At 43.7% G+C, this 26,303-nt stretch overlaps 1 protein-coding gene across 2 annotated transcripts in view; it reads left to right on the forward strand.

Moving 5' to 3' along the window:
- LOC127680792 (tomoregulin-1) overlaps positions 1-24,839 on the forward strand; it is a 127,524-nt gene extending 102,685 nt beyond the window's left edge. Inside the window, exons 8-11 of one of the 2 annotated variants that reach the window (XM_052176483.1) lie at positions 1,610-1,675; positions 12,559-12,682; positions 21,319-21,477; positions 24,687-24,832. In XM_052176483.1, the coding sequence (XP_052032443.1) occupies positions 1,610-1,675; positions 12,559-12,682; positions 21,319-21,477; positions 24,687-24,771 (434 nt within the window). In that variant the 3' untranslated portion in view covers positions 24,772-24,832. Of the gene's footprint in view, positions 1-1,609; positions 1,676-12,558; positions 12,683-21,318; positions 21,478-24,686 lie in introns of both variants that reach the window. The other variant, XM_052176484.1, reaches the window with a different exon arrangement.
- Positions 24,840-26,303: the final 1,464 nt, after the last annotated feature.

The raw sequence follows: 26,303 nt of genomic DNA on the forward strand, positions 1-26,303 counted from the left end.
AAAAAGTAAAATGAGTAATGCTTCAGGCTTGGTCTTTTTATGACTGTGTATTTTAAAACTTCATCTGCTATTAATTTAGGTAATTGTTTATTTTCACCCTCTTCAGACATAAACTGTGTCTTGGTTGTTTGGTTACTAAGCTTATCCTCGCCTGATGTGTGTGTGTATCTGAATCAGTTTGAGGTATATTTATAGTTCTAAGGTGATTTCAAAGTCCATGATAGCTAGAAATTAGAATATTTTATAGCAAAACTGTACATTTGCTGTATTTATTCTTACTTTCCCCCCATAACACAGGAATTTCCTTTATTCAACACATTTCCCTTTGTTCCCTCCACCCAAACATGTTATGTGCAGTTACAATTTTTAGGGTAAAGTTACAGAGTGTAAAGGAAAATTCCATTTGCCCTTCTTCCTGTTTACTATGATTTAGGAAACATAAACAATATAAGGATGAGGTTTGTTTTCTTCTCCTATTAGAAATGTCAGCAGTCACTGACATAGGCTTCTGTCCTCGGTCATACCTTGTGGGCTGGGATAGTGGATCCGTTCTAGTAACCCTGAGGGCCACGCCTCCGGATGTGCAGGGATTACAGACCTTCCCTGCTTTGTTTTTCCTTTACCTTTGCTCTTTGGGAGACTTACTACAGGCATGCACTCTATCTGAGCTACGGCAAAACGCCGTAAAGACAAGGTTATTCCTTTGTCTTAGTAAAGAATTGTTTATGATACATTTCCCATAACTAGTGGATTGAAGGTGGTCCTCAGAGGCTTTCCAGGTAGGGTCGGCATGGGCATCATGGAGGCCATTTTCTGGCAGAGAGGTCCCATAGGTGGACATTCCTCTTGGCTTTGGTCTTGGAAGACGGTTTGGCTGATTTCATGCAGTAGCATTTAGACCTCAGATGGGGTGCTTGGATGGTCCTCCCTGGAATATCCAGGTAACAGGCAAGCTCTGGAGTTTTAATTCAGGTTTATGCAGCCTTGGAGTGGTGGAGCCTTAGGTTTTGTTTTCTTTCTCTCAGTATTTTCTGTCCACACCTAACTGTAGCTCCTTGTGGGCCCTCTCACGCGTGGGAGGTGGAAGCCTGAGTTTCTCATCACGTGTGTGTATTTCACAGTCAAATGTAGTTCCCGTGCAGGGATCTAAATGTTGTCTGACAATTTAGCAGACATTCCATATTTATTGTAATCTCATATTTCCAGATAAACATGGCAGGAAAAGATACGTCTTGAGCTCAGTGATTCCCTTGAGAGAAAGTGATCTCCAAGGGATGTATGTCAGACTTTTAAAGTTGGTGACATTTGAGACGAAGTCAGAATGGAATCTGTTTTCCATGCAGAGTGTGCCTGGGATCACGTGAGACCTGGGACGGAAAAGGGACCTCGGATAATGAGAATGGTGGGAACTTTCCCATAGTGTTGTATATGTCAGAATGTTACTCTTGCACATGATAAATGTGGTTCTGCCTGTCAGGTAGGAGAGTAGAATGGTAAAGATCGTACATGAACAGGACAGGCAGGAAGTTAAGAAGGAGCCAGAGTAGCTGGGTAATCGGCGTGACTTCAGTGTCGGCATTGCTTAACCTGCAACTGCTTTGTCTTCCAGACACAGATGATGCAAGTTTATTGGGAAAGAAGGATGACGGGCTGCAGTATCGGCCAGATGTGAAAGGTACTGAATTAAGGTTTGCTATATTTGGACCAATCAATGTGCCCATTAGGTATCCTTGGTGCTTCTGCTTCCCTTGTACCAGCCCCTTAGTTTAGCTCTCTGTGATAACACTCTTGATGTAATTGATTAGAAGTATTTATTGAAATAGCTAAGGTTCCTTTCCATTAGAGAGTGCTCATGTATATGCTTTTTTATTGGTTAACATTATTTCTTAACACCACGAAGTTCTCAAGACTGCTTTGTTTAAAGAAGATATATTTATTTATTTTATGCATGAGTACACTGTAGCTGTCTTCAGACGCACCAGGAGAGGACATTGGATCCCATTAGAGATGGTTGTGAGCCACCATGTGGTTGCTGGGAATTGAACTCAGGACCTCTGAAAGAGCAGTCAGTGCTCTCAACTGCTGAGCCATCTCTCTAGCCCCAGACTCAGCTTTTAACATTCCTCCCGGCTACCAAGTCTATGAACCTCGTTCCCTCTGTCTGAAAGTCTCTACTTCTTGTCTGACTGACTTCTGCCCATCTTCTACAGTCTCAATGTGGGTATTGTTTCCTTTGAGAATCATTCCTTGGCCCCCAAATCTGGATTAGATGCCTTTCCAACGTCCCCTGTCTGAGCACATAGCTTACTCCAATTATTCCCTTCTCCATCTGTACCTCAGATAATAAGCCATCTTTCCTTTGTGTTGCTAACCCTAGCAGGATATCTGGCAACTTGGTAGCTATTCCATATCCATCCAGAGAATGGAGTCGCATTACTTATTTGTACAAAGTCTCATGTCGAGTAAAGATCAAAGCAGAGACCAGAATCTACATGCCTTGACCTTACGTTTCACAGCTTTCCCATCTGTGGTCATGTGTCTTGTTTTGTTTGTATCTTACAAGTAGCAGTAGGAAGACCACCCAACGAGTAGCCAGTGTGAGGGTTCAGTGATGATAATCTGGTTAATTAAAGAGGAGTTATATCACTGGACTCCTAGATCATCACAAGTACACCTTTAATTAATCTGTAGTTAAAGAAGGAAAATTAATTAAAAAGGAAAGAATTGATACTGGGTTGGGGAAGAGCATGGGAGGAGTTAGAGGGGACACAAGGAAGGGCAGAAACACTGTCAATGCAGCACTCAGGTCTGAAGTTCTAAAAACTATTAACAAAATGAATGTAAAAAATGTGTGATAGGCAAGACGTTTGGGAGGCACAGGAGGGGGTCCTGTGCCTATGGCCAGCTTGGGTTGCGCAGTTCAAGGCTAGCCTGAGCTATGTAGTGAGACTGTCTCAAAACACCCAGGGCTGAGGATGTCCCTCAGCAGTAGAGCATTTACCTGGCCACCTTGGACCCTGGCTGGATCCACAGACCACAGCAGTGGAGACAATAATGTGATTCATTATCTGTCTGTTTTTTTTTTAAAAGTGTCCCTGTTGTATAGAATTTCAACAAAGCTAAATAAGATCATTCATCAATGCTTAGAACAGTGTGTGATGTGGTCGTAAGTGCTCAGTAAATAGTAACTTTTGTAATCATATAATGTGCTACTCCCTTTTCTTGAATTGTATTCAACCTGAATTTCTTACAGCCCTCAAGGCCCTGAAAAAATTTTTCTCTGCTGATACAAAATGGTGTATTTAAATAGGAAATCCCCTCTGCTCCCATTGGAGCCATAGCAGGCCAGTTCTAGCTCTATTCTCTCTACTGATAAATAAGACTACATTACAAAGACCTTTTTTCAGTAGTTAGCAGCTCATTTTAAAGGCAATTTGGGAATTTTGTATACCCCAAACACTTGTGTGATGTTCATAGAAATCATATCATAATATGACTACATATTGATAATCTTATCTGCACCACTTTTGAAACTCTGAAAGTTCTGCTCTCATAAGAATTGTCATTAGAAGATTTTATTAGAATTGTATTAGAAGATTTTATTTATTATAGGTTTAGTTTATGCCAATCCTTTTGGCCGTATTACTTGTGGAAGGGAAGATAATTTAGTACGCGGTATAGATTTTGGTGGGAGATGGGGCTTATAGCAAGGCATGGGCTTAACCTGCTTCTGATAATGTAGAGATCACATATTGTCATGATTGTAGTAGAATACAGTAAGTGTACATGGTCTTTAGAAAAGATGGGTTTCTCTTTGGTGGGGGACCATGAAGATGTGAGAAAAGTCATAGAGAAGATGGAATTTGAATGAAAATTTGACCTACAAGAGCTTGAACAAGGATACAGGATGTTTTGGGAGACTGAAAGATAGTAAGAAGCAATTCTGACTCGATCTTTATGATTGGGTGCATTGGAGAGTGCTGAGGGATTTCGAGGAAGAAGAGGGAGGTGAAAAGAAAGCTTAGGACCAGATCTTGCCCTGTTGGACAATTGAGACTTTATTTTGAAACATAGAGATATGATAGTTTGAGTAATAATAGCCCCATAGGCTGATATATTTACATGCTTAGGCATGAAGAAGTGGAACCTACTTGAGAAGGATTGAGAGGTGTGGCCTTATTGTAGTACTGTGGGTGGGCTTTGAGGTTTTGCAAGCCTAAGCCAGACTCAGTGCTACCCTTCCTGCTGTCTGTGGATGGGTCTGGATATAGAACTCTCCTCCAGCATTTTGTCTGCCTGCATGCTGCCATGTTCTCTGCAATGATGCTAATGGACTAAACCTCTGAAAGTGTAAGTCATCTCCAGTGAAATGCTCTCTTTTATAAGAGTTGACATGGTCATAGTGTCTCTTCACAGTGATAGAACAAAAGCTAAGACAGAGATCATTACTATAATATAAATGAAAAAGATAAAGTTCCAATTTTAATTACTCCAGTGAGCAATACCTGCAGGAACACAGTGCTTATTGTGCACATGGGCAAAGGCAGAGAGGTGAAATAGGCAGACTCAGGAGGGACAGATGTCTACTTAGATATGGGATAGTAAAAGTTAAAAACGCTTAAATCCCAAGACTTAGACAATTGGTTCTTTTTATAGAAATGATATGCTGGGAGGGAGAGGTATTTGAAGGAGGAGTTGGTGAAGCTGACTAATTGCATTTTGGAATTTGATGTGATGTGAAATTCATCCAGGAGACTATTCAGCACCAGTCTAGAGACAAACCTCTGGTCCAGAATTGGTAAGTGGAAAGGCTGGCCAGTAGTTTAACATGTGACAGAAAGGCATTCTGGGATGAGGAGTCAACCATCTTGAATTGTAAGGTCACTGGACAGAATTTCTGCAGGGTTAAGATTGTCAGAGTTTAGTGCATGCCATGGTCATGTACAGTGCTGTGGAACAGTAAGGGAATATGTTAAAAGGTTGTTCTGTTTGTTCTCTCTTCTCACAGCTTTGTAGGAGCCCTTGGGGAACACTCGTGTCCATAGCCCAGGCTGTGTAGGTAGGAGGTACTTCCACAGGGTCTGCCACAGAAAGCAGGGACGCCCCACCAACAGGAGCGCATAGAACTTAGAGGCGGTGCCCAGCGGGAATGGCTTTATCAACAGGAGCATGTAGAACTTAGAGGCGGTGCCCAGTGGGAAAGGTTTTTGTTTGTTTATTATTTTTTTTGTTTTGAGAAAGTCAACTCAATAAGTTTAATTGTACTGTTTACAGTAGCATTAGAAGATGTTGAAGTCATAAAGGTGTGATGATTGAGTACGAAGAATGTGTGGGCAGGGAGAAAAAGATAATCTTTATTATAAAAAATTTAAAGAATTTTAGAGAACAACCTAACAAATTTGTATACACTCAGTATCCACTTTTAGGGTTGTTTGTTTGTTTGTTAAGATTTGACTTTCATTATGTGTGTATCTATGTGTGAGTATGTGCACTGGAATACAGATGTCCACAGAGGCCGGAGGGATGTGGAGTCTCTCTGAACTTAAGTTGTGAGCCACCCAGTGTGGGTGTTGGTAGCTGAAGTCAGGTCTTCTGCAAGAGCAGCACATGCCACGTGGCTTTTATTAGCATTGTGTTCTGTACATTATCAGCATAATCCTAATTTTACAGTTTCTCAGAGTTTCCAACCTGAAATCATGCACCTACACCACACCCTACTGTGCTTTGCAGTATTTCCAGCCACCCAGGAAGTCCCTTCATGATATAGACATTACAATCCAAAAGGACCCTCACACAGCCTAGATTGAACTCTAGCACTTTAATTAGAAAGACACCCACACTTTTCACTCCAACCCTCCCCTCATCTTTGAACTTGTTCTCGAGACTTCTTGGTCCTCTTGTTTTGTACTGGCCAGGGGCACGGGAGATAGCGAGGTGCCATTACCCTGAGTCTCATTCACCTGATGGGTGTTCATGTGTTTCAGTCTATCATCTTTTGGTGTGTCCTTTTAAAGACAGTGATCAATGATGCAGGTGCTAGACCCACTGACAGGAGCCCAGGTTGTGAGCAAGCAGAGAGCCTTGTTGGAGCTGCTCAAGAGCTCCTGAGGGGACCGTTTGCTCTGGGGTAAGAATGGGGGGCTTGCTGGAAGCAACGGTCAGGAGCACGTCAGGGGAAGGCGGAGGATGGAAGATGGAAGGAGTTTCCTAAGGGGATAGTTGAGGAGGTAGGTGAACTTATACACATTAGAAGAGTCATTTCCCTGGCATAATTGGGCTATGGAGAGTCAGGATTGGGATGGAGTGGAATGGATTTATAACTGAGAGAACATAAGAATGTATTTACTGGGTAGATACTTCCTCAATTTGAGATTTCAGGAGACTAGGGTATGTAAGTGTAATGGTTGGGATAGATGTGGCGTAGTTTGGAAATCTATACATGATATTTAAAATTTTTTTAACTCAGTAGAGACAGGGAACCTGAAAGTTACTGGTGAAGTTCTGATGGAGTAGTAGCCACAGCCACTAACCTTGTAGGTTCATGTCTCAGTTGCTAAGATCAATTTTTGTGGAACAGGCCAGATGGTCGGTGGAGCAGACCTCTGGAGATAGACCACTGGGTACCATTTCTTATGACATCATTACTCAGAATGAATGAATGTCCTTTGTGTGTGAAAACCTGGCTGCTGGTGGCAGAATTGTTTACGAAGCTTCTGTGGATAGAACCGAGTCCTGGGTGGCCAGATGTCCTGTGCATACTGTACACACGTCAAGCATTGTTCAGACACCAGCAGTGGATGCTGCTGTTGGAGCCTGTCACCACTTGCCTAAGGACATTGTTCAGACAGGACTCGTCTGTGTTCACTTCTCCTGTACCAAGGCTGTGTGTCTGCTTTGGTATCTGAAGTCATGCTTCTTTATCGGGTCTTTAAAGCATTTTTGTCTTTCCTTTTTGGAGCAGTTTTACTTGCTTAGTCTAGGAAGCAGGTGCTTGAACATTACGCTTTGCCCATCTCCTGTACATCTATCTCCCAGGGAACTGCTGAAGTCACAGTTTAGTAGCCAAGAGCTTGTCTGTGGAGTCAGACTTGAGCTACGTACACTTACAGCTGTGAGGCCCAATTTCCCTGAGCCTCAGTGATCACATCTGTGCAGAAGAGACGTTGTGCCTCTTAGCTGGGATCACTCTGAAAAATGGAACACCAGATCCTGGCTTCATTTTTGGTGTACGATTATTGCTGAGTAGCTGGTTTGGGTTATCCTTAAGTTCTCACCAGAGCTGAACTCACCTCTCCTGCGAGTTCCTCTTATGGCTCATGTGTGGCGTCAGTAGCCATTTAGCAGTTTTTAAGCCGGTGTCCTGTGTGTGCTCCTGTGCCTTTGAGAGATCCCTGAGTCCACACAACAGCTGTGCTGTCCTCGTTTTGCATGATAACGCTGAAACTTGAGTGTTCGCTCATTTAGAGAGGCTGAAGGAAGCCTGTGTCCCAAACCCTGGTGCTCATGGCCATATCACAGCTGGTGAGAGTCCTGCGCTCTCCGCCTGCTTTCTCCTGGATCTCTTTCTCATCCGCTACCCAGAGAACTTTGCTGAGCTCTCTCCACACACCCAGTTGCTTAGTGAGCCTTTGTCCTTACACTCTGTTCACACTGCCATCGTCTCAAACTCCAGGAAACTACCATGGTGCTCGGAACACTGCAAATCTCTAAAAAGAACCACTTTTGGGATGACCGTAGATCTAAGTTTTAATTCAGCTTACTGGCCTCTCTCTCCTGAGCTCCCCATCACGAGGCTCAGGTTTAGAGATGTTTGTGATGCTCTGTTAAGAACATATTTAGTAAAGAGGATGCTTCGGTTCTGTTTAATGTACCAGGCTAGTGATAGGGACTGTTCGTTTTGTAAATATTTGTTCATAGTTTACAGTATGGATGTTTATGTTGTGTACCTCATGGGTTCAGTGCCTGTGGAGGCCAGAAGAGGAGGCTATTGAGTCTCCTGGAATTAGAGTTACAGTCATGAGCCACCATGTGAGTGCTGGGAATTAAACCTGCTATTAATCACTGAGCCGTCTCTCAGGCCCTGGGTACCACTCTTAAAGATGGGTGTGATGTAAACCTGTTCAAATAGGAATGCGAAGTTTGACCTTCAGAATACACCACAGGTAGGCAGTAGTGAACGAGCGAGCAGACACTAGGGAATGCGTACCAAGTTAGAGATTTCATTCAACATGAAAAATATCCAACAGTATCCGAACTTACAGCATTGTGATGAGTTTCTCTGGCATGTTAACTTCCTCGTCATGTTCTCCAGGTAGCTGAGCCGGTGCACACAATAGCATGGAAGTAGAGTGTAGTGGATACTTTGGACATTGAGTGGAATGCTGAGTTTGGACTCTGCCAGCCAGACTCTCAGCCTTACTGAGATATGCCTTCTTTCTACGGCTTCTCTTTGTGTCTAGTCAGGGTCCGCTTTCTCTCATGGGCCCGTTTAGTTGCTGTTCCTTAGCACCACACTTTGTCTATTATTAATTTCTCAAGACCCGTTCTTATCTTATCCCATTTTTTCTTACTGTTCTCTTGCAGTTGGATTTTCTGATAGCCTTCACCTCTGTGCTATGCCTGAAATTTCTTACAGTGTATAGGGCTTTATTTTTTTATGCTCTATTATGACAGACACTACCTGACCTCCACAGAGCCACTTGGTCCTATACATGTTCCAGTATTTTACTATGGTAGGTGGGTTTACACTCTCATTGTGGTCTCACAAGTACACACTTGGATGGTGTCCCACTATTAGGCTCCGTGTTCTGGGAAGCACAGTGAAGTGGGGTCGTGATCGCCTTCCTTGCCACTTGGGTGGGGATGCTGAACTGCACTTAGCTAAAACCTGGAGGGGAGAGAAAAAGAGAAAAGGACCCTTGTTTTGGCGTAGCTGGCTTCTGTTCATCCACTTCCTATCAGTGCCAATGGCCTGAGGCACGCCTTCTGCTTTGATCACAAGTGTTTGTAAACAAGCAGTCTGTTAATTAGGTTCCAGCCTGTGTTGTGAAACCCAGGGCAGCACAGCTAAAAGCAGCTTCTTTCTGAATGGGAATTTCAAAGTAGAAGCCTTTTGGTTTGTTGTTGGGATAGTTTATTTTTAAATGGAAACTAACGATGATATAATCCATAAACTTACTATTGTGTCTTTTTCTTTTCCGTTGCTGGGGTTGAACCTAGAACCTCAAACCATCTCCTGAAGTACACTCCCATGGCACACAGCCAGAAAGCTCATACTACAGCGTGACGTCAACAAATGAAAGTTGTGGTTCATTCCTGCAAAATTCTTTAGGCATGGAGTAATAGCTGGTGCTGCTATTGATTAAGTACTTGCTGTTTGCAAAGGACTAGTTTTAAAGTTCTGTAGGAAGGGCTGGAGGGTTGGTTCCCTGGTTAAGTTGCTGTTGTAGAGGACCTAGGGTCTGCACCCAGTATCCGCATGGTTTACCATCCAAGGAACTGCAGCTCCAGGAGATCCAGTGCCCTCTTCTTCCAGCGCCAGAACACACATACGATGTACATGAATCTGTGCCAGCTAAACTCACAAATAACTCTTGAAAGAAATGTAAAGTTCCGAAACAATTCACCCACTCCTACTAATACGCTAGATGATACCTCACGTAGGCCTCAAATCAGTTCTGTGAAAACTGGACATAGTTATACACTACCATTTCTCAGACTAGCAAGTGGAAGGTCGTGCCTTTGGGTTATACAGACAGGGAGTTGCTGAGGCCAGAGTTCAGATTCAAACATTCTAACGCTAGAGATGTCTTTGTACATTGTACAGACTGCTTCTCAGAATTGGAAATCATACAGGGCCAAACAGCGGAGGTTTCCTAAGGAGCTTCATCGTATGGCTGAGTTTAAAGCCCAAACCGCTGTTCCACCATATATAGAATATACAGAGATGTGTGTATAGTGTGTGTGTGTGTGGGGGGGGTATGTTTAGGCTATGCAGCATTCTGTGGGAGGCTGCTTGCTTCCGCTACCCTGGACTATCATCTGGGAGCTGCAGGAGGGCATGGAGCTCCTGCTAGGTCAAGATATGTCTTGATTTTGTGTCAAGACTTAGGCCTGTGGGAGATCAACAAATTTAGTCATTATTTCTAGGCTTTTCAATGTGTTACCTACTGGCCACTTGTGACTGCTGTGACTTGAATTGGGGTAGACAGAATTGATGTCTTGGACACAAACGTAGAGTGTCTCAATTTTCATACTGATTTATTGAAACGTTAATATTTATTAAACTCTATGATTAGATTAATTTATGTTATATTTATTTCTACTTTAAAATATGACTAATAGGAAATAGGAGATTCTATCTGTATCTCGTCATGTGCCTACTGGGGAATAAATGTTGTAAATGAGGTCACAAAGCCTCAGAAATGAGTTTATGATGGAGGATTTGTGGCCTGGATCCTAACTCAGTTCTCTTTCTAGCATAAGCCATATTAGTATAAGGAAATTTTCCCAAACACTCTGTATTGTGAGCCTAGTTTTCCCCCTGGCACTCCTCCCCCTCTCTTCCTGTGTTTATACATGGATAACTTTCCTTTTGTTTGTCTTTTTCTTTTTTCCATCACAGCTATTAAAAGGTTCAGGATAAATTAGTGAACTGGTATCCAGCATACTGTGAGAGAGAATGTTAAGTGTTCTATACATAGAAGGGAAGTGATAACAACCTCACACAACAAAATAAAGTGTAATCAGATAAGTCAAAAACCATCATGGAAGTTGGGCATGGCAACCCAACAGGAGGAAAAGAGTCCCATGAGCAGGCCGGAGAGTCAGAGACCCCCACTCGTTCTCACAGTCAGGAGTCCCTTAAAACACTAAGCTGAAAGCTGTCACACACACACAGAGGACCTGGCGCTGACCCGTGTGGACCCTCGGCTTGCTGCTTCCGACTCTGAGCTTGTATGCAGACGTGCTGAGCTGACGCAGAGGCTTTGTTCTGAGATCCTCCATTCATACTCTGGCTCTAACCGCCTCTATGCCTCCTCCTCTGGCTCTGGGTTTCCTGAGTTCAAGGGAGGAATTATGGAGACCGCCCGTTTAGACTGTCTCTCCACAGGTCTGTGCATCTGCTCCTATCTGCTGCTGGAGGCAGCCTCTCTGATGAAGACTGGACAGGACGCTGACCTATGACTATAGCAGAATATCACTAGGAACCATGTTATCTCTCTCTCTCTCTCTCTCTCTCTCTCTCTCTCTCTCTCTCTCTTATTTTTAGATCCAGAGTTTTATTGGTTTTATTATAGGTATCTAGTCCCTGGGTATGGGTTCCTTCTGTGAACTGGGCCTTAATCATGTCAGACATTGGTTGGCTACTCCCACAAGTTTTTTGGCCCCATTGCCCTAGTGTATTTTGCAGGCAGGACAGATTGCAAGTCAAAGGTTTTGTGGCTGGCTTGGTATCCATGTTTCACTTTTGCAGAGTACCTTCCCACACCAAAGAGACTAGAGCAGAAGGGTGAGGGCTCCTAGAGCCCCACCTGTTTTTATCTTCCTAATCTGTTTCTATTAACATTTTTCAGATTTTATTACACTTTGCATTTGGGGGAGACAAGCCCTTTACTGATGTGGTGTCATATAGATAGCTGGTTATTTTATTGTCACTACAGGATTTATGTCGTGTAATCCTTTCAGATCTGCATGACGTATAGGCCCTGCTATCCTGCTTTTACCGTTATGAATTCTAAGGCTAGAGAGGAGAATGGTAAAGGTCACACAGTTGACATGTGTAGAGTTTGTAAGACACTTTTGAATGAACATTTACTTTAAAAACCCCATGTGAAAAAACAAACTAGCAAAGGTATCCTGCCACCCGACTTCCTTCCTGGCTGTCCCCTCCTCTCTCCTTTCCTACCTTGTTTCTGAGACACAACACAGCAATGAAGTATTAACATTTAGCCCAGGCTGGTGCCAAACTGGGGTTCGTTCTGCATTAGCCTTTTGAGTACTGAGATTGCAGGTGTGTGCTACCATACCTGGATAAGGCTGTTACCATTTGAAAAGACACACCCTTGATAGTTTCATTAAAAAAAAAAAGAATAAAAGAAATCTTTTACCCAAAGTTTCAGACTCCCTTAACTTGCTCTCCGCCAATGGCATTGATCTACAGTCTCCTGGGCTCCAGGTGAGTGAGCAGCTTCACCCCTCCAAAGACAAAATTATGTACACCATCTCTGTCAGTGGGCCAGCTTCCTTCTAGACCTGGCATTTATAGCTTAGCAAAGATGTTTTTCTTTTTCAAATTGTTTTTAATGTAGCAGTAGTTCACAGTGGTCATGTTCTGCAACTATTTTTGAGTGCTCTCTGTCTGCCCACTTGCTGTTTTTGTGCATGGTGGGTTGCAAGGGACTTCAGATTTTGCTTATTCTCTCTGATAAGTCTCCCTTCTAAACTGCCCAGCTAGTGATTGACAGGGCGAATTCATTTGTTTCTGAGCCTTTGAAAGGGTTTGTATTTTTCGCTTTTGTTTTCAGTATTCAGTGACCCGGATTGTGTTCTTTTAAGATGCAGGTGATCAAAGAGAAGATGTTTATATCGGAAGCCACATGCCTTGCCCTGAAAACCTCAATGGGTACTGCATCCATGGGAAATGTGAATTCATCTACTCTACTCAGAAGGCCTCTTGTAGGTAAGTTGGCGGCTCATGATCAGGACTGAAAGACTTTTTTTCCATTGGTCATTACTGCTTTATAGATTAAATAGTACTAAATAGTGTTATCTGTAATAGATTAGTTTAAAATAAACCAGCAAATCATTTATACACCGCCCAAACTCTGGCAAGAAATATGCAAAGATGAGAATCAGGCCGAATTAGGGTTTGGAGGCTGTGAGCTTAACATCTTTACGATGACATTTTAATATTAATTTGCCATATTCCAACGCTATTTCGATCTTCCGGCAATCTGTCACAAGGTGGTTGAATTACTGAAGAATATATTACGAATAGAGAAAGAATAACTCAAATAAAACATACACTAAAATAGTCTTCTAAAAATAAAGGAGCAGGGATGAGGAGCCAGGTGTGAATTGTGAGAGGGAAGTGTCAGTCTTCAGCTCCTGTACCCAGAGACGTTGCATAACTTGTTCAAGGTCAACAGGAAGTTGAAAATAGAGCTGAGAAGAAACTAGACCTCAGATTCCCTGACACACAACCTGAGGATCTCAGTGCATTTTGCTGGTGTGTGTGTGTGTTGCTGTTTGTGTCAGGAATTGCAATACTGTTAGCCGCCCAGTTTCTGCAGACAATGGGATGGGCCTTTGCTCTTCTTCCTTTCTCTCCTGCTTCTGCTTCTGGGAGTTGGGCGGGAGCCTGCTTCCCGTTCTTATGCAAAACATCAAAACATGAGTTGTTGCATTTTTCTTTTTATCTACCCACTGGGTGGGGACTCTGCTTTGGCCCCTGGGCCTCCTGGGTCTCTCTTCTTTAGCTCCCTTCCCTTTCCTCCTGCATAAAGATGAATAGCAGAGCAAATGCTTTCACTGTTAATGGTTGAAAAGCTCTTTGTAAAAGCCATTGGCTTTTCTCCCGTCGACAGTTCTCTTTGTCTTTGAAGGAGCTAACTTCTCTGTTTCCTCCTCCCTCCCCAAATGTTTGAAAACAACAACTACTTAAAAGAGAATAGATTGCATAATGCAAAGCACACAATGGATTCTTCACATTTGTCACACATTGGTATTGAAATCTTCCTAGAAGTTCAGGTCCTGACGGCTTGAGATGGGGCATCCTACATCAAGGGGTGGTGCCACTGTCTGTAATTCCACTCTGGGAAAGATGAGGCAGGAAGATCATGAGTTCTACACCAACCAGAGCTACATAGCAGGCTCGTGATGAGACAAGCCTATCTAGTGAGTTGCTGTCTCAAAACCTGCAGCCAGGAACCAGAATGGGTGCAATAGTGATCTGTGTGTGGCATGCATAGCTCACTGTGTTTGCTTTGTAGTGTTATGATAAACAGCAACTGATACTACACCATAAGCCTGTTATATCAAGGACTCCATTTTGCAAATTACTTTTTTTCTAGTACCTAACCCAGTAGGTCTATAGTAAACAAATTTCTAATAATGCAGTGATTATCAGCTCTCCCATCTTCTCCCAAAAGTTGGAATTTTGGAAATGGTAAAGAATTTCTTTCCTATGTATTTATTATTCCTAGAATAATAGCAGCTTGTAATTTTCTATTGTGTATTTACAGTAGTTGTAAGGATCAGGCTAAAACGTCACGTGCCTGTAGTATTAGCCAGGGATGAATAACAAACCATCAGCCACAATTCTTTTGTTAGACTAAAATCTAGTGTTATCCCGCTATTGATAGATTAGTTTATTCTTCCTACCAAATTCCATGGTAATGGGTTGTTAAACTTACACATATCAGGGATCTAGGGACCTTGTCTTCAGAAAATATTTAGTAACCAAAATACAATATGAACAATGCTGTCATCTGCACTAGTGCATGAGGCGATTTGAGACTTCAAACACAGAGGAGGCAGAGGGAAGAGGGAGGAAGCGTACAGTGTCCTAGGCATCCGGCTATGGTAAAACTGAATAGGAGAACTCAGAGGTTTTGGGGAAATGACGTATTCAACTTCATGTGTTGGTGGACTGTGCCCTTGGGCTATCCGTTTATGGATGTTTCCGAAGCTGCTCAGGACAGTCGATTTGAAAACTCACAGGAGATACAAGCTGGAGAGTATTCTTGAGAATAATGCCATCTCTAGCGGATCCCTCCAACATCTGTAGGAGTCTGTCTAGGCCTCCCCGTATCCATCATTTTCTGTATTGATCTCCTCTGTCGCCTTGCTTCCTCTCTTCTTCCTATTGACACAACTGCAGTCTAGTTTGTTCCAGCCTCCACTGGATTGCCTAGCTAAGCATGGCTGCAGTCAGCCCTCTTCTCAATACCATCAGCGCTTCCTGTCTTCCTCACTGGTAGTTGATGAACTTGTCTCCAGGCGAACAGCAACCAGAGCAGTATGACGAGGTCTTCCAGAGGCGGTCACTGACACCCAAGCAGCCTTCCTTCCTCCATATCACATAGCTTGATATAACTGTATTTTACGTGTTTATGAGTACTTTATTTCTTCCAGGGAGGAGCCCATCACACTTATTTTGCGGAAGAACTTGTTTTGTCTGGTCTGGCTCCAGTTGTCAGTTCTGGTCTCTCTTGAGCCCACCCCACTACGGCTTTTTGTCTCCAGCGCCCTAGAGAGCATGTTCCTTGGGGCTCAAGTCACTGGTCATGTGACTTACTGTCAAATTCACATCCAAGTGGTTAGCGCCATTTCCAGTGGTGTGTGTTCTCTTGGCTTCTGAGATAAACTCTTCCCTTTCTCTGGTCTCACTGCACATTCCACTCCTGCCTGGTTTCCTCTTTGCTCCCCGACTTCACCATGTTATAGAACACCATGATTCCATCTTGTGCTCTTCCCATGAAGACCCAGTCTCTGGGTCTTTTGTAGAGGGCTCCTAATCACATAAATCCCAGTCCTTTCTCTTGAATGTGAGGTTCTCTAGTCTGCGATTCTGTTACATTTCCAGTGATGTCTGTTTCAGTCTCACCTGGACTAAGCCGGACCTGCTCCCCTGGCTCCCACAGGCCTAGGTCCACCTGCACCTTTTTCCATCTTAGTGAAAGTGGATGAAACTCTGACTCTTCACTTGTTCAGACAGAATACCTTACGCCTTTGACCTCTCTCTTTCTCATGTTCCTCATATCCTAATTAATTGGGAAGTCCTCTTAGTTATTCTATTTCAGAATATATCTTAACCAAAATTTTATTCACAACCATTCTCAATTTAGGCAGCACACTCTTATATGCATGCATATACATGCATGTGCATGCACACACACACACACATACACACACACACACACACACACACACACACACACACACCTTTTAACCATAACCATTTAGTTTGCTTATACTTATGTCTTTGGGGATCCACTAGAGGATAAGCTCTTTTCAAAAATAAAAATTTTAAAGTGTGTGTGTGTGTGTGTGTGTGTGTGTGTGTATGTATGTGGCACTGCTGGCTTTGGCCCACATGCGGAAGTCTGAGGACAGTCTCAGGTCTCCTTCATCTTTACCATTTTATTTCCTTTGAGGCTTCAAGGTCTTTTATTGGTCACTACAGTGTAGGCGAAGCTAGCTGGCCTGTAGCTTCTGGGGATTTTCCTGTCTCTGTGTGTCTCCATAGGCTCTCTGAGAGACACAGGCCACTGCTTCTGGCGTTACATGCATCCTGGGGATCTGACCTCAGGTCCTCATGCTTTGCCCCTTCACCCAGCTCCGTAGCCTGGGATTCCACCCCTTGGTGGCCTTGTTTCTCTGAATGCTTCCTGCATTTGCCCCGAAACCCAGCAGGCTCTCCGTAAGTGTACTAAGTGGACGAGTGAGTGAACCTGTGCGTGAAGCCCCCCCATGACTGAGATTCCCAGTGGGCTGAACCCCTGGATCTGTCTTCAGTAAAACGAGAAACAACGGCAACTTAGAACTTCATACTCTAGATGTTTGGGAGACTATTAAAGTCAGTTGTGGAAAGTAATATCCAGGGGGATGGCTTGAATGATATGTGGTCTAAAGGTCCTTTTTGATATTCTGATTTTAATCTTTGAATTAAGCCGATCTGTCTGGGAGCTACACATCTCGTGTATTGTTATAGCTCTCTGTGGAGCTGTTTTGATTTTACTGAGCTGTGACTTTGAGCCATTAGCCTACCATGAAGGACATTATTTTAAAAGTCCCACGGGTCTTCATTATAGTATTGGATTTACTGCTGCTGCGTTGTTGAGAACGTTATTCTCTGTATTAGAAGGTGCCCCTCTTTAAATGAGGACCGGAGAAGGGAAGTTCCCCAGAGTTTAATAATAGAAGTAGCTGCTCCTTTGAAACGACTTGTTTGATTTTATTTTATGGAGATTGCTTTTTTCTGTCAGTTCTCTTTCCCCTCTCCCGTGTCCCTCCCTTAGTCTCCCTCTCCCTCCCCTCCTCTCCTTTCTCTCCCCTCCTCTGCTACCTCTTCCTCTTCCTCTCTTTCCTTCCTTCCCAATCCAATGTTAATATAGTACCACCACAATCAATTTTAGCACATTTTTGAAATCTTGTGTCCTTTTCTCATCGTTGCCAAATCTTCCTATTGGCTTGAGACCCAGGCCATATATTTTCTGTCTTTCCAATTCACCTGTTCTAGATATTTCTCATTCTGTCTTGAGACAAGGTTTTATGTAGCCCAGGCTGGTCTTACAGTCACTATATAGTAGAGGATTGCTTTGAACTCCTGGTCTTCCTGCCTCCACCCTCTGAGTGTTGGAAAGACAGGTATGTTCTACAGTGCCTAGTACAGATGATGCTGAGAATCAAACCCAGAGCCTCATGGATGCTAGCCAAGTGCTCTGTGAGCCTAGCCTCATTTTCAGGCCGATTCTGCACATTGCACGTAAATGGAATGGTTTAGAGTGGCCTTCTGCGCCTGACTTCTTTCACCTGGGAAGCTGTTAGTATCGTCAGTATTTAGCTGTCTGTCTGCACTTGGTTTCTTCTCAGAGCTGAGGAACGCTCTGCCCTGGGGATTGGATCCCATGTTTACCTCCAGTTGTCAGCTGATGAACACATTTGTTATACCCATTTTGACTGTTTTGAGTGCAGCTTCCCTGAGCACTTGTGTTTATGTGTGGACAAATGCTTTGATTTACTTGGGTAAATGCTTAGGAGTATAATTACTGGGTTCGATGTTTTAACTGTTTAACTTTTCAAGGACTGCCAGTCTGCTTTCAAAGCATCCTTCCCATTTCTCATCTTCCGCAAGGTCTTCACTAGCATTTGTAGTCACCTTACTTCCTGATCTAGGCAGGTCTGTGGGTGTGTGGTGCCAGCCCACTGTGTGTGCTTGGTTTTGTTTGTATGTCTGGTTTGGGGGCAGGTTCTTGTGTTTCACAGGTAGTCTTCAAACTTGAAATCCCCATCTCAGCCTCCTGAGTGCTGGGATTTTAGGTATGTGCCACCATATTTGACTCTTTTTGTCCAGTTGTGTATCGTCTCTGGAAAATGAAGTTCAGATCTTCTACCCATTTCTTAATTAGTGGGTGCTTTTTTTTTAGGATGCATGTTTTAAATTATTTTCTATGTAATTACTTTAAAGATTGTGTGTGTGTGTGTGTGTGTGTGTGTGTGAGAGAGAGAGAGAGAGAGAGAGAGAACCTGTGGAGATCAGCAGGCAACCTGTGGAACCTCTTGTTTCTTCTGCTCGTGTGCTTCTGGACAGTTCAGCCTCCACCCCCCACCCGACCCATCTTTACATTTCCCCATCTCCTTGTATGACAGATTACAGATGTGAACCATTGCATCTGCCTTTTCCCCCAGGGATCAAACTTGGATCATCAGGTTTATGTAGCCAAAGCCTACGATCCGTCTCCTCAGCCGCTTACTTGTGTTTTATGTGTTATGAGTACAAGTCTCATGTCAAATCCATGATTTGCAGTTGTCGTTTTCCTTTGTGTAAGCCGCCTTTTCTCTTTGATAATGCTCTAACCATGAGGATCTCAATTTTGATTTATCCCATTTTATCTTTTTAAATTTTTTTTCTTCTGCAGTTAAGCTTTTGTTTTGGCTCATGTCTAAGACGTTATTGCCCGCTCCGGGGTTGTGAGATTTCGTGTGCTAGTTTGTTTCTGAGAGCTTCTTATGGCTTCAGCCCTTCCTTTCAGATGTGTGCCCCCGTCAACTCAGCTTGCTTCCCACTGCTATGATGAAAGCATCCTGACCAAAAGCAACTTGGAAAGGAAAGGGTTTATCTCAGACTCAGGAATGTCAGATCCTTCTCTGAGGGAGCGGGGAGGTGGTAACCCAGCGGGGGTGGGGGTGGAGGCCCAGAGGCAGGCACTGAAGCAGAAGTCATGGGGGCACATTGCTCAGTGGACTAGGCTCCCACAGTGATCAACCATTAAAAAACAAAAGCCATCCCACTTGCCTACACGCCAGTCTGATGGAGGTACTTCCTCAGGTGAGGCTCTGTCCACCTGGGTGACTACGTTCTGTCATATTGACAAAAACTAACCAGCACATCCTCTTTTAGTTAATTTGGGGGTTGCAAGAGGAAGCTCAGCTTCATTGCATGTGTCCCAGTTTCTCAGCATCATGTCTGAAGACACTGTTCCTTCTCCTCTGACTCACCCTAACACCTCTGTCAAACAGGCTAACCGGCCATAGGTGAATGCTTTACTTCTGGCCTCTCAGTTTGATTCCATGGCCAACACATTGCCTCACTCTTTTGAATCTTCCAAGGTTGAGAACTCAGTGCAGATCTTCTTGGCAGGAGTCCTCAGTCCTAGAGAGTGAGTGTGCAAGACCAGGTCACACTGACTTCCCTGACACCCCCTCATCCGGGTTTCTTTTCTGAGGATTGCATTTTACAATAATGCTGCTTTAAAAGCTTTCATAACCAAGTGTGGAAGAGCAGTGAGTGCACACATGGATGCCCAGTGAATGCATACAGTGCCCAGGGAGCACACACAGATGTCCAGGGAGCACACACAGATGTCCAGGGAGCACACACAGATGTCCAATGAGCACACACGGATGCCCAGGGAGCACACACACGGATGCCCAGGGAGCACACACACGGATGTCCAATGAGCACACACGGATGTCCAATGAGCACACACGGATGTCCAGGGAGCACACACGGATGCCCAGGGAGCACACACGGATGCCCAGGGAGCACACACGGATGCCCAGGGAGCACACACGGATGTCCAGGGAGCACACACAGATGTCCAGGGAGCACATACACGGATGTCCAGGGAGCACACACACGGATGCCCAGGGAGCACACACACGGATGCCCAGGGAGCACACACGGATGTCCAGTGAGCATACACAGTGCCCTACATGTCAATGCTTTCAGTCCTGTCAGCTTAAAATGGGAGTCTTTCTTCTGATAAATAGTCTAAGTATTTCCCTGATCATCATCCCTATCTAATAAAGGATGATGATAGTGTCTTTATATTTACCTTTATTAAGATAGTTTGTAAGGTTAGCATCTACTTGGCTGCTTTGCTCTGTTTAATAACATTTTAATCTCCCCTGCATATTAGTGTTTTTGCTGTTCACACTGGAGAGTGTCTTGAGTATAATTTCATGCTATGTCCATAGAATTGTAAATGTTTCTTCCTTTTTATTCAGTACTCGTATTCCCAGGCATCAACCCTAAAGAATAGGTCTAAATGGAGAAGGGCACTTTCATTGGGTTCTTCCTTTTTCCATTTTCTCAGTGTGAAATCTGGAGACAACAGATGCACCTCAGAATGGATAACTTAGTTGTTATGGCTGTGATTCTAGTTAAACGATGGTCATAAAGATAATGTAGTAACTTCAGAAGAGGTCTGATGAGTACGGATGAGGCCATCCCCACTCAGAACAGACGTGAAAGAACACGCATCTCCCCCATGGCGGTGAAGAGATTTTCCTACTCCTCTTTAAGTGTTGTTGCTCTTTTGTATTTTAACTTACAAACCTGACAATATAAAAAACAATTAATTTCTTCCAGGTGTCGCAGTACACACTAGTATCCCAGCTCCTGGGAGCTGGTTCTAGGCCAGCTTAAAGTACATAATGAGACCTTGTCTCAACAAACAAACAAAACAAAACCAAAAACCAAAACACTCATATACTCATATGACTGTGGTGCGTCCAGCCATCAGTGAGACATCTGAATCCCTCCCCCTTCCCCAGGGATCAAGGAGCATTGTGTGAGAGAGGGTGGAAAGATGGTGGGAGTCAGAGGCTGCTGAACATGGGAGTGAGCAGTGCCCTCTGGACACAGCAGGTCCATTGCACTGTGAACTCACAGCAGCTTGGCTCCCTGCACAAGACCTGCACAAGACCAGTCCAGTCAGTGGTTCATCACAGAGCGGGGAGGGGCTCACGAGCCCCCAACCCCAACTGAGCACTGTTGTCATTGATGGCTATAGGAGAGGAGAATCTCTCCCTTCAGGGTTACTGGTCCCCAGTAAGTTGATCCTGTTCCAGTGGATGGTCTCACACTTGTGTATGCATGGGCAGCACCAACTAAACCAAATGGATTATTAATAAAAAAGAAAAAAGGACATGAGTTTGGGAGGGGGTGGGGGATTAAATCTAGAGGTTGGGGGAAGGATTGGGGAGGGTGAGCATGCTCAAAATACATCCTGTGAATGTATCAAAGTCTCAAAGAATAGTATATTAACAATGTCATTCTTACAGCGCTTGCTTTTTCCCCCCTTGCAGATGCGAATCTGGTTACACTGGACAGCACTGTGAGAAGACGGACTTTAGTATTCTCTATGTAGTACCAAGTAGGCAGAAGCTCACCCACGTTCTCATCGCAGCCATTATTGGAGCAGTACAGATCGCCATCATAGTCGCAATCGTCATGTGCATCACAAGGTAGGTAATGACCATCCAGTGTGTTCTTAACTAGACACTGGCAGCAGTAAATCAGAGAAAACCCTTAGAGCTTATTTACTGTGCTACGGCCCTTGTGGCTGCCAGTTCATCAGACATAGGCCTATACTGTCTGGTTCCCTAGACAGAGTTTCCACGTGGGTCTGACTTCTCCTGTCGTGCCTCTTTAGAGTACGTGTAGGAACTCATTCCCAGCTTTAGAGACATATCTCAGTTATAAGCAGAGGAGGTGTGCGAACAGTCTACGCAATCGAGGGAGGAGGCTAGGGATCTTGAACTGTGCACTGCGAGGGCTGAGCTCAGGGAGAGTGGTTGCAGCCGAGTGTCTGGAAGTTTCTGTACGCTCGTGGAAGAGCATGACCAGTGCAGCAGCGCTTTACGTCTCGCAGAATCGCGGTGTGCCTTGTGGTCTGAGGATGCATGCACTTTACTACAGTGAGTGAAGTGAGAGAGAAGAATCCACCAACTTTAAGGGTAACCTTTCTGACTGCACCATTGAATTAGCATTGCTCTCTATTCTAGATTATAGTGGCAAGTCAAAGGCTTTAACATGTTGTGTTAAAAATAAAAGCACAGGGCCCAGTGAGATGGCTAGTGGGTAAAGGCTACTGCCACCAAGCCTGGTGGTCTGAGTTTCATTCCTAGGACCCACATGGTGGAAGAAGATAACCAACCCCCATAGTTGTCCTCTGACCTACACACACACACACACACACACACACACACACACACACACACACACACACACAGTGAATAAATGTTTTTAAAAAAAGCATGCATATGTTAAAAGACTTATTTGCAGCACAGTTGAAAGATGGATATCTTTCAAATGGAGTAGAAACACGTCAGACTGAACTGGAAAAGCCAGAGCAGAATGTCCTGCCCTTCCTTCTTCTCTCCTTGCTTCTTCTTCACCTCTTCCTACCTCCTGTAAGGGTTGCTTCTCGTGTTCCACAAACGTTATCTTTGTATTCTCCTGCCTTTTGGGGAGCAGGGCTTGGGGCAGAGAGTCATAGCATATCAAGCAGATATTGACAAGGTGATAAGATTTATAGACCTTCTATCCAAGGCCTGGTAAAAGACCTTCAAGCAGTCCCAGCACCCTAGAGGCAAAATGGTAAATCTAGAAAGGATGGGAAAATGTTCCCCGGGTAGCTGATCTTCTTCCTGAAGATTAGGCACTGAAGTCAGCGTGCTTTATTCCACAGAACAGATGATCTGCCTTCCGGCAAGAAGACTGAGTGTAAGATTGGGCAGTAGATCAAAGCTGGGACATAGTGCCATGACAACAGGAAAAGAAGATGGAAAAAACATTTAACGGCCTCGTGGCCTTGGCCGTTTCACACCCACTCAGGGGTTAACCACCTTGCCTGCAGCCGTTCAGCTAGCAAATGGGAGTGCCTGGGTTTGGATTCGGTGCTGTTTGATCCTCCAGTCATTCCTCTTTCTACTGAACCAGTGAGAGGCAGGGCCATGTTGAGTTAGAGATTAGGTCATCCAGATATGACTGCTGCATGGGGACAGGAGCCAAACTTGATGTTGTCGAGGTTTAGTGCGTTTGAACCCTATTGCTCAGAACTGATTGGACTGGGGCGGACGTGTGGTAAGAGGAGACCATTTAAGGCATTGGTAGAGGAAAGCCCCATGTGGTAGGAAAAGAGTAGTTATACTGTCCTGACATCTGTGCCTCATCACGGCCACATTTACTGCCATATAAGAAACACAGCCTTTCCCCACCCCTTCCCCTGAATAGCTTGCTGTCTCGTGTGTGGAATCTTGCAATTATGTTCTTGGACCACACCATTGAATTTTTAAGGCACGCCTCTCCCGTGTAGTCCATTAGGAAACAGCTGTACATCCTTGATGACTGTTTCTTGTGAGGAATCTTCCTTTAAATGGATGTTCCTACCACCCCACTTATCTGTGAGTCATGTTTTCTTCTTTTATGCTTGGGATCTTTTATTTTTTTAGACTCCTAGAATGGCAGATTGGCAGGGACTTTGAACATGTCTCAGCCAAACTCTCTACTGTATAGAAGAAAAGGCCTGGTCCCGGGAACTTGGAATTCCTCCCGGTCATGGTGGGTTAGTGGCAGTTGAAGCCAGTTGCCTGGCCCGTCAGCCAGCTCCCTCATTCTGAAATGGATACGATCCCAGCCCTGTCTGCATCAGACTATATTTATAAGGATTAGTGAGAGAAAATCCATTGAAACCACCAGAAACATTGTCATTAAGGCTTTTAAGTTAAGCCAAGCAGCCCTCTTTAAAATTGAATGAAAACATGGGATCTTAGAGCAAATACAGCCGGGCAGTGGTGGCACACACCTTTAATCTCAGTACTCGAGAGGCAGAGGCAGGCGGATTTCTGGGTTCAAGGCTAGTGTGGTCTACAGAGTGAGTTCTAGGACAGCCAGGGCTATACAGAGAAACCCTTTCTTGAAAAGCCAAAAGAAAAAAAGAAGAGCAAATACAGTGGAAATTGTCTTGTATCGTCACTGTTTCCATGGAGGAGCATTTGCACAGATGGCTGCTACTGACACTAGGCGGTTATTACGAACAGTAGGATCCAAACTCAAAATGACCAGAATTCATCTCTGCATCTGCACATTCCCTTGCAAGAGCTGATCATGTCGTCTGCTGGGTAGAGAGAGGGATAGTTACACTGTCCTGAGATTTGTTCCACATTCGGGCCACCTTTACTGAAATGCTAAGGGCAGAGACCAGGAGTCCCTCACCTGTAGGGTCCCAGTCTCCAGGCGGTTCTGTGGCATGCTGCAGCTGGTGTACACCAGTTCTGCTTGGACTTGTTTCCATGACATCGGGGATATCAGTTCAGTGCTTCTTGGTCTCTGCCAGTGACGCGTTTCTTGTCATTTTGGTGCTGGGATAATGCTCAGGAAAAGTTCTCAGATCAGCATCTTTCCTACCATCACAGTGATCACTCATGGGAACTGAGGAGTTACCGGGCCCAAGAGGCAGGCATTCCTTTCAGAAATGTGTATCAGCAGTGCATGACCCCTCCCTGTTCCAGCTATGTAGCAAAAAAGAACAATCGGTCATTATGCCTTGAGCTAACGGTCTCTTACTTCCTTTTCTAACAGGGTGCATAATGTGAACTGTGTATTTCTTTGACATAGTTTAAACATCCTTAAATGATTTTGTTTTTTAATTTCTGTATTTTTCATGCAACAGAAAATGCCCCAAGAACAATAGAGGACGAAGGCAGAAGCAAAACCTAGGTCATTTTCCTTCAGATACTTCATCCAGAATGGTTTGAGCTGCTGACTTTTATATGCACACTGACCACGTGATGTACATTTATTATGTCTTTTTTTAAAGAATGGAAATATTTATTTCAGAGGCCTTATTTTTGGACATTTTTAGTGTAGTACTGTTGGCTCGTATTTAGAATATTTAGCTACAACAGTTTTTGACTGTTTAGTAGTCTCTGTTTTATGTTTTTAAATACAGAAATTGGCTTCACGAATTTGTAACACATGGTAATACTAAGACTTGTTCTTTATCCATGGAATGTAATATTTTTGCAGACGGATGGACCCACTTCACGGTGGTTATAAAGTCATACTTCTTCCCCAATGACCACAGCAAATGACAAAGCATGAACTAAAAGTAAAGATGTTTACAGATTACTTTTCTTACAAAAAAAAATCTAGAGGACACTGTGTTTAAATAGATATTTAAATGTTTTTGAGATTTAGTACCTGATTTTTTTAGACACTTCCCCTAATGCATGAGCTGCAAAGCTGTGTGTGTGTGTTAGATGTAACATATTTATAAGCTGTACGAGCTGGAATTGACGATTTCTCTCTTTGAAGAAATAATCCTAATAATTTTAAAAGGTACCTGGGAATTAATGGTGGAGCAGATCACTGAAAAGAGATTTAGATATTGTCAAGATAGGGTGTTTAATGAGCAGATTGGAATAAAACCTGCAGTATCAGTTAAACTACTTTAATACACGTTCATTTTTAAACATTGTATTTGTTTTAATATAAATGTACAAATTGTATCAGTGTTTGTGAATACAATGCGGAAATCATTGTTAATGATTGGTGCTCTGAAAGTGAGCTTAAAAATTACCTAAGACCTCTAATTCAAATCTGTCCTGTGGTAGTGCTATTAATAGATTGTTGCTGTTTCAAAGTCTGAACTATGAGTAGGCTGTATTGAGGCGTTTAACGTGTAGTTTAGCCAGTCAAAAGTATGCATGTAGAATTTAAAGACTATGTTTAAAGTTAAATATTAATTTTAATAATTTGATTTGGAAAAGCATGTTATAATATAATGTTTTCACTATTCGGTGTGCCATGTGTGCTTATTTATTGTCTTCTTTGATATTGGCCTGTTAGTACTCATAATAGGTAAAATTCGCAGGACAAGAAGATTGCAGTTCAGAATTCTTTCCTCCTACAAACCATCCCTTGAAATGATCCAAAGAGAAAAACTTTGCTCATTCAGTGTTTGGAGCTACTTGCCTTACAGGCTTAGCATGAGTAACAGAGTGGCTTTAGTGAACTTCTTTAGACAGATCTCCCCTTTCACCCACGCAGACTTATTTGAGGTCCTTAGTCAGCCGGCAAGCATGTTTGGAACCGGCCCCGGTGCTTTGCAAGGGCTCATGTTGCAGGGCAGTCACGTATGGGCACTTGTAGTTATAAATACTTGACCACTCTCCAGGGTGCGGTTTTCAGCCCCTTAAAGCAGCTTCGTTGCCTGCTACCTCGCCGACTTTTGGCTCTGAGCGTAGGAACCGATCGCCGTAGGACATCTGCTGAGAAAAACAGTAAA

This window comes from Apodemus sylvaticus, chromosome 3 (genome assembly GCF_947179515.1).
Source record: "Apodemus sylvaticus chromosome 3, mApoSyl1.1, whole genome shotgun sequence".
Taxonomy (NCBI): domain Eukaryota; kingdom Metazoa; phylum Chordata; class Mammalia; order Rodentia; family Muridae; genus Apodemus; species Apodemus sylvaticus.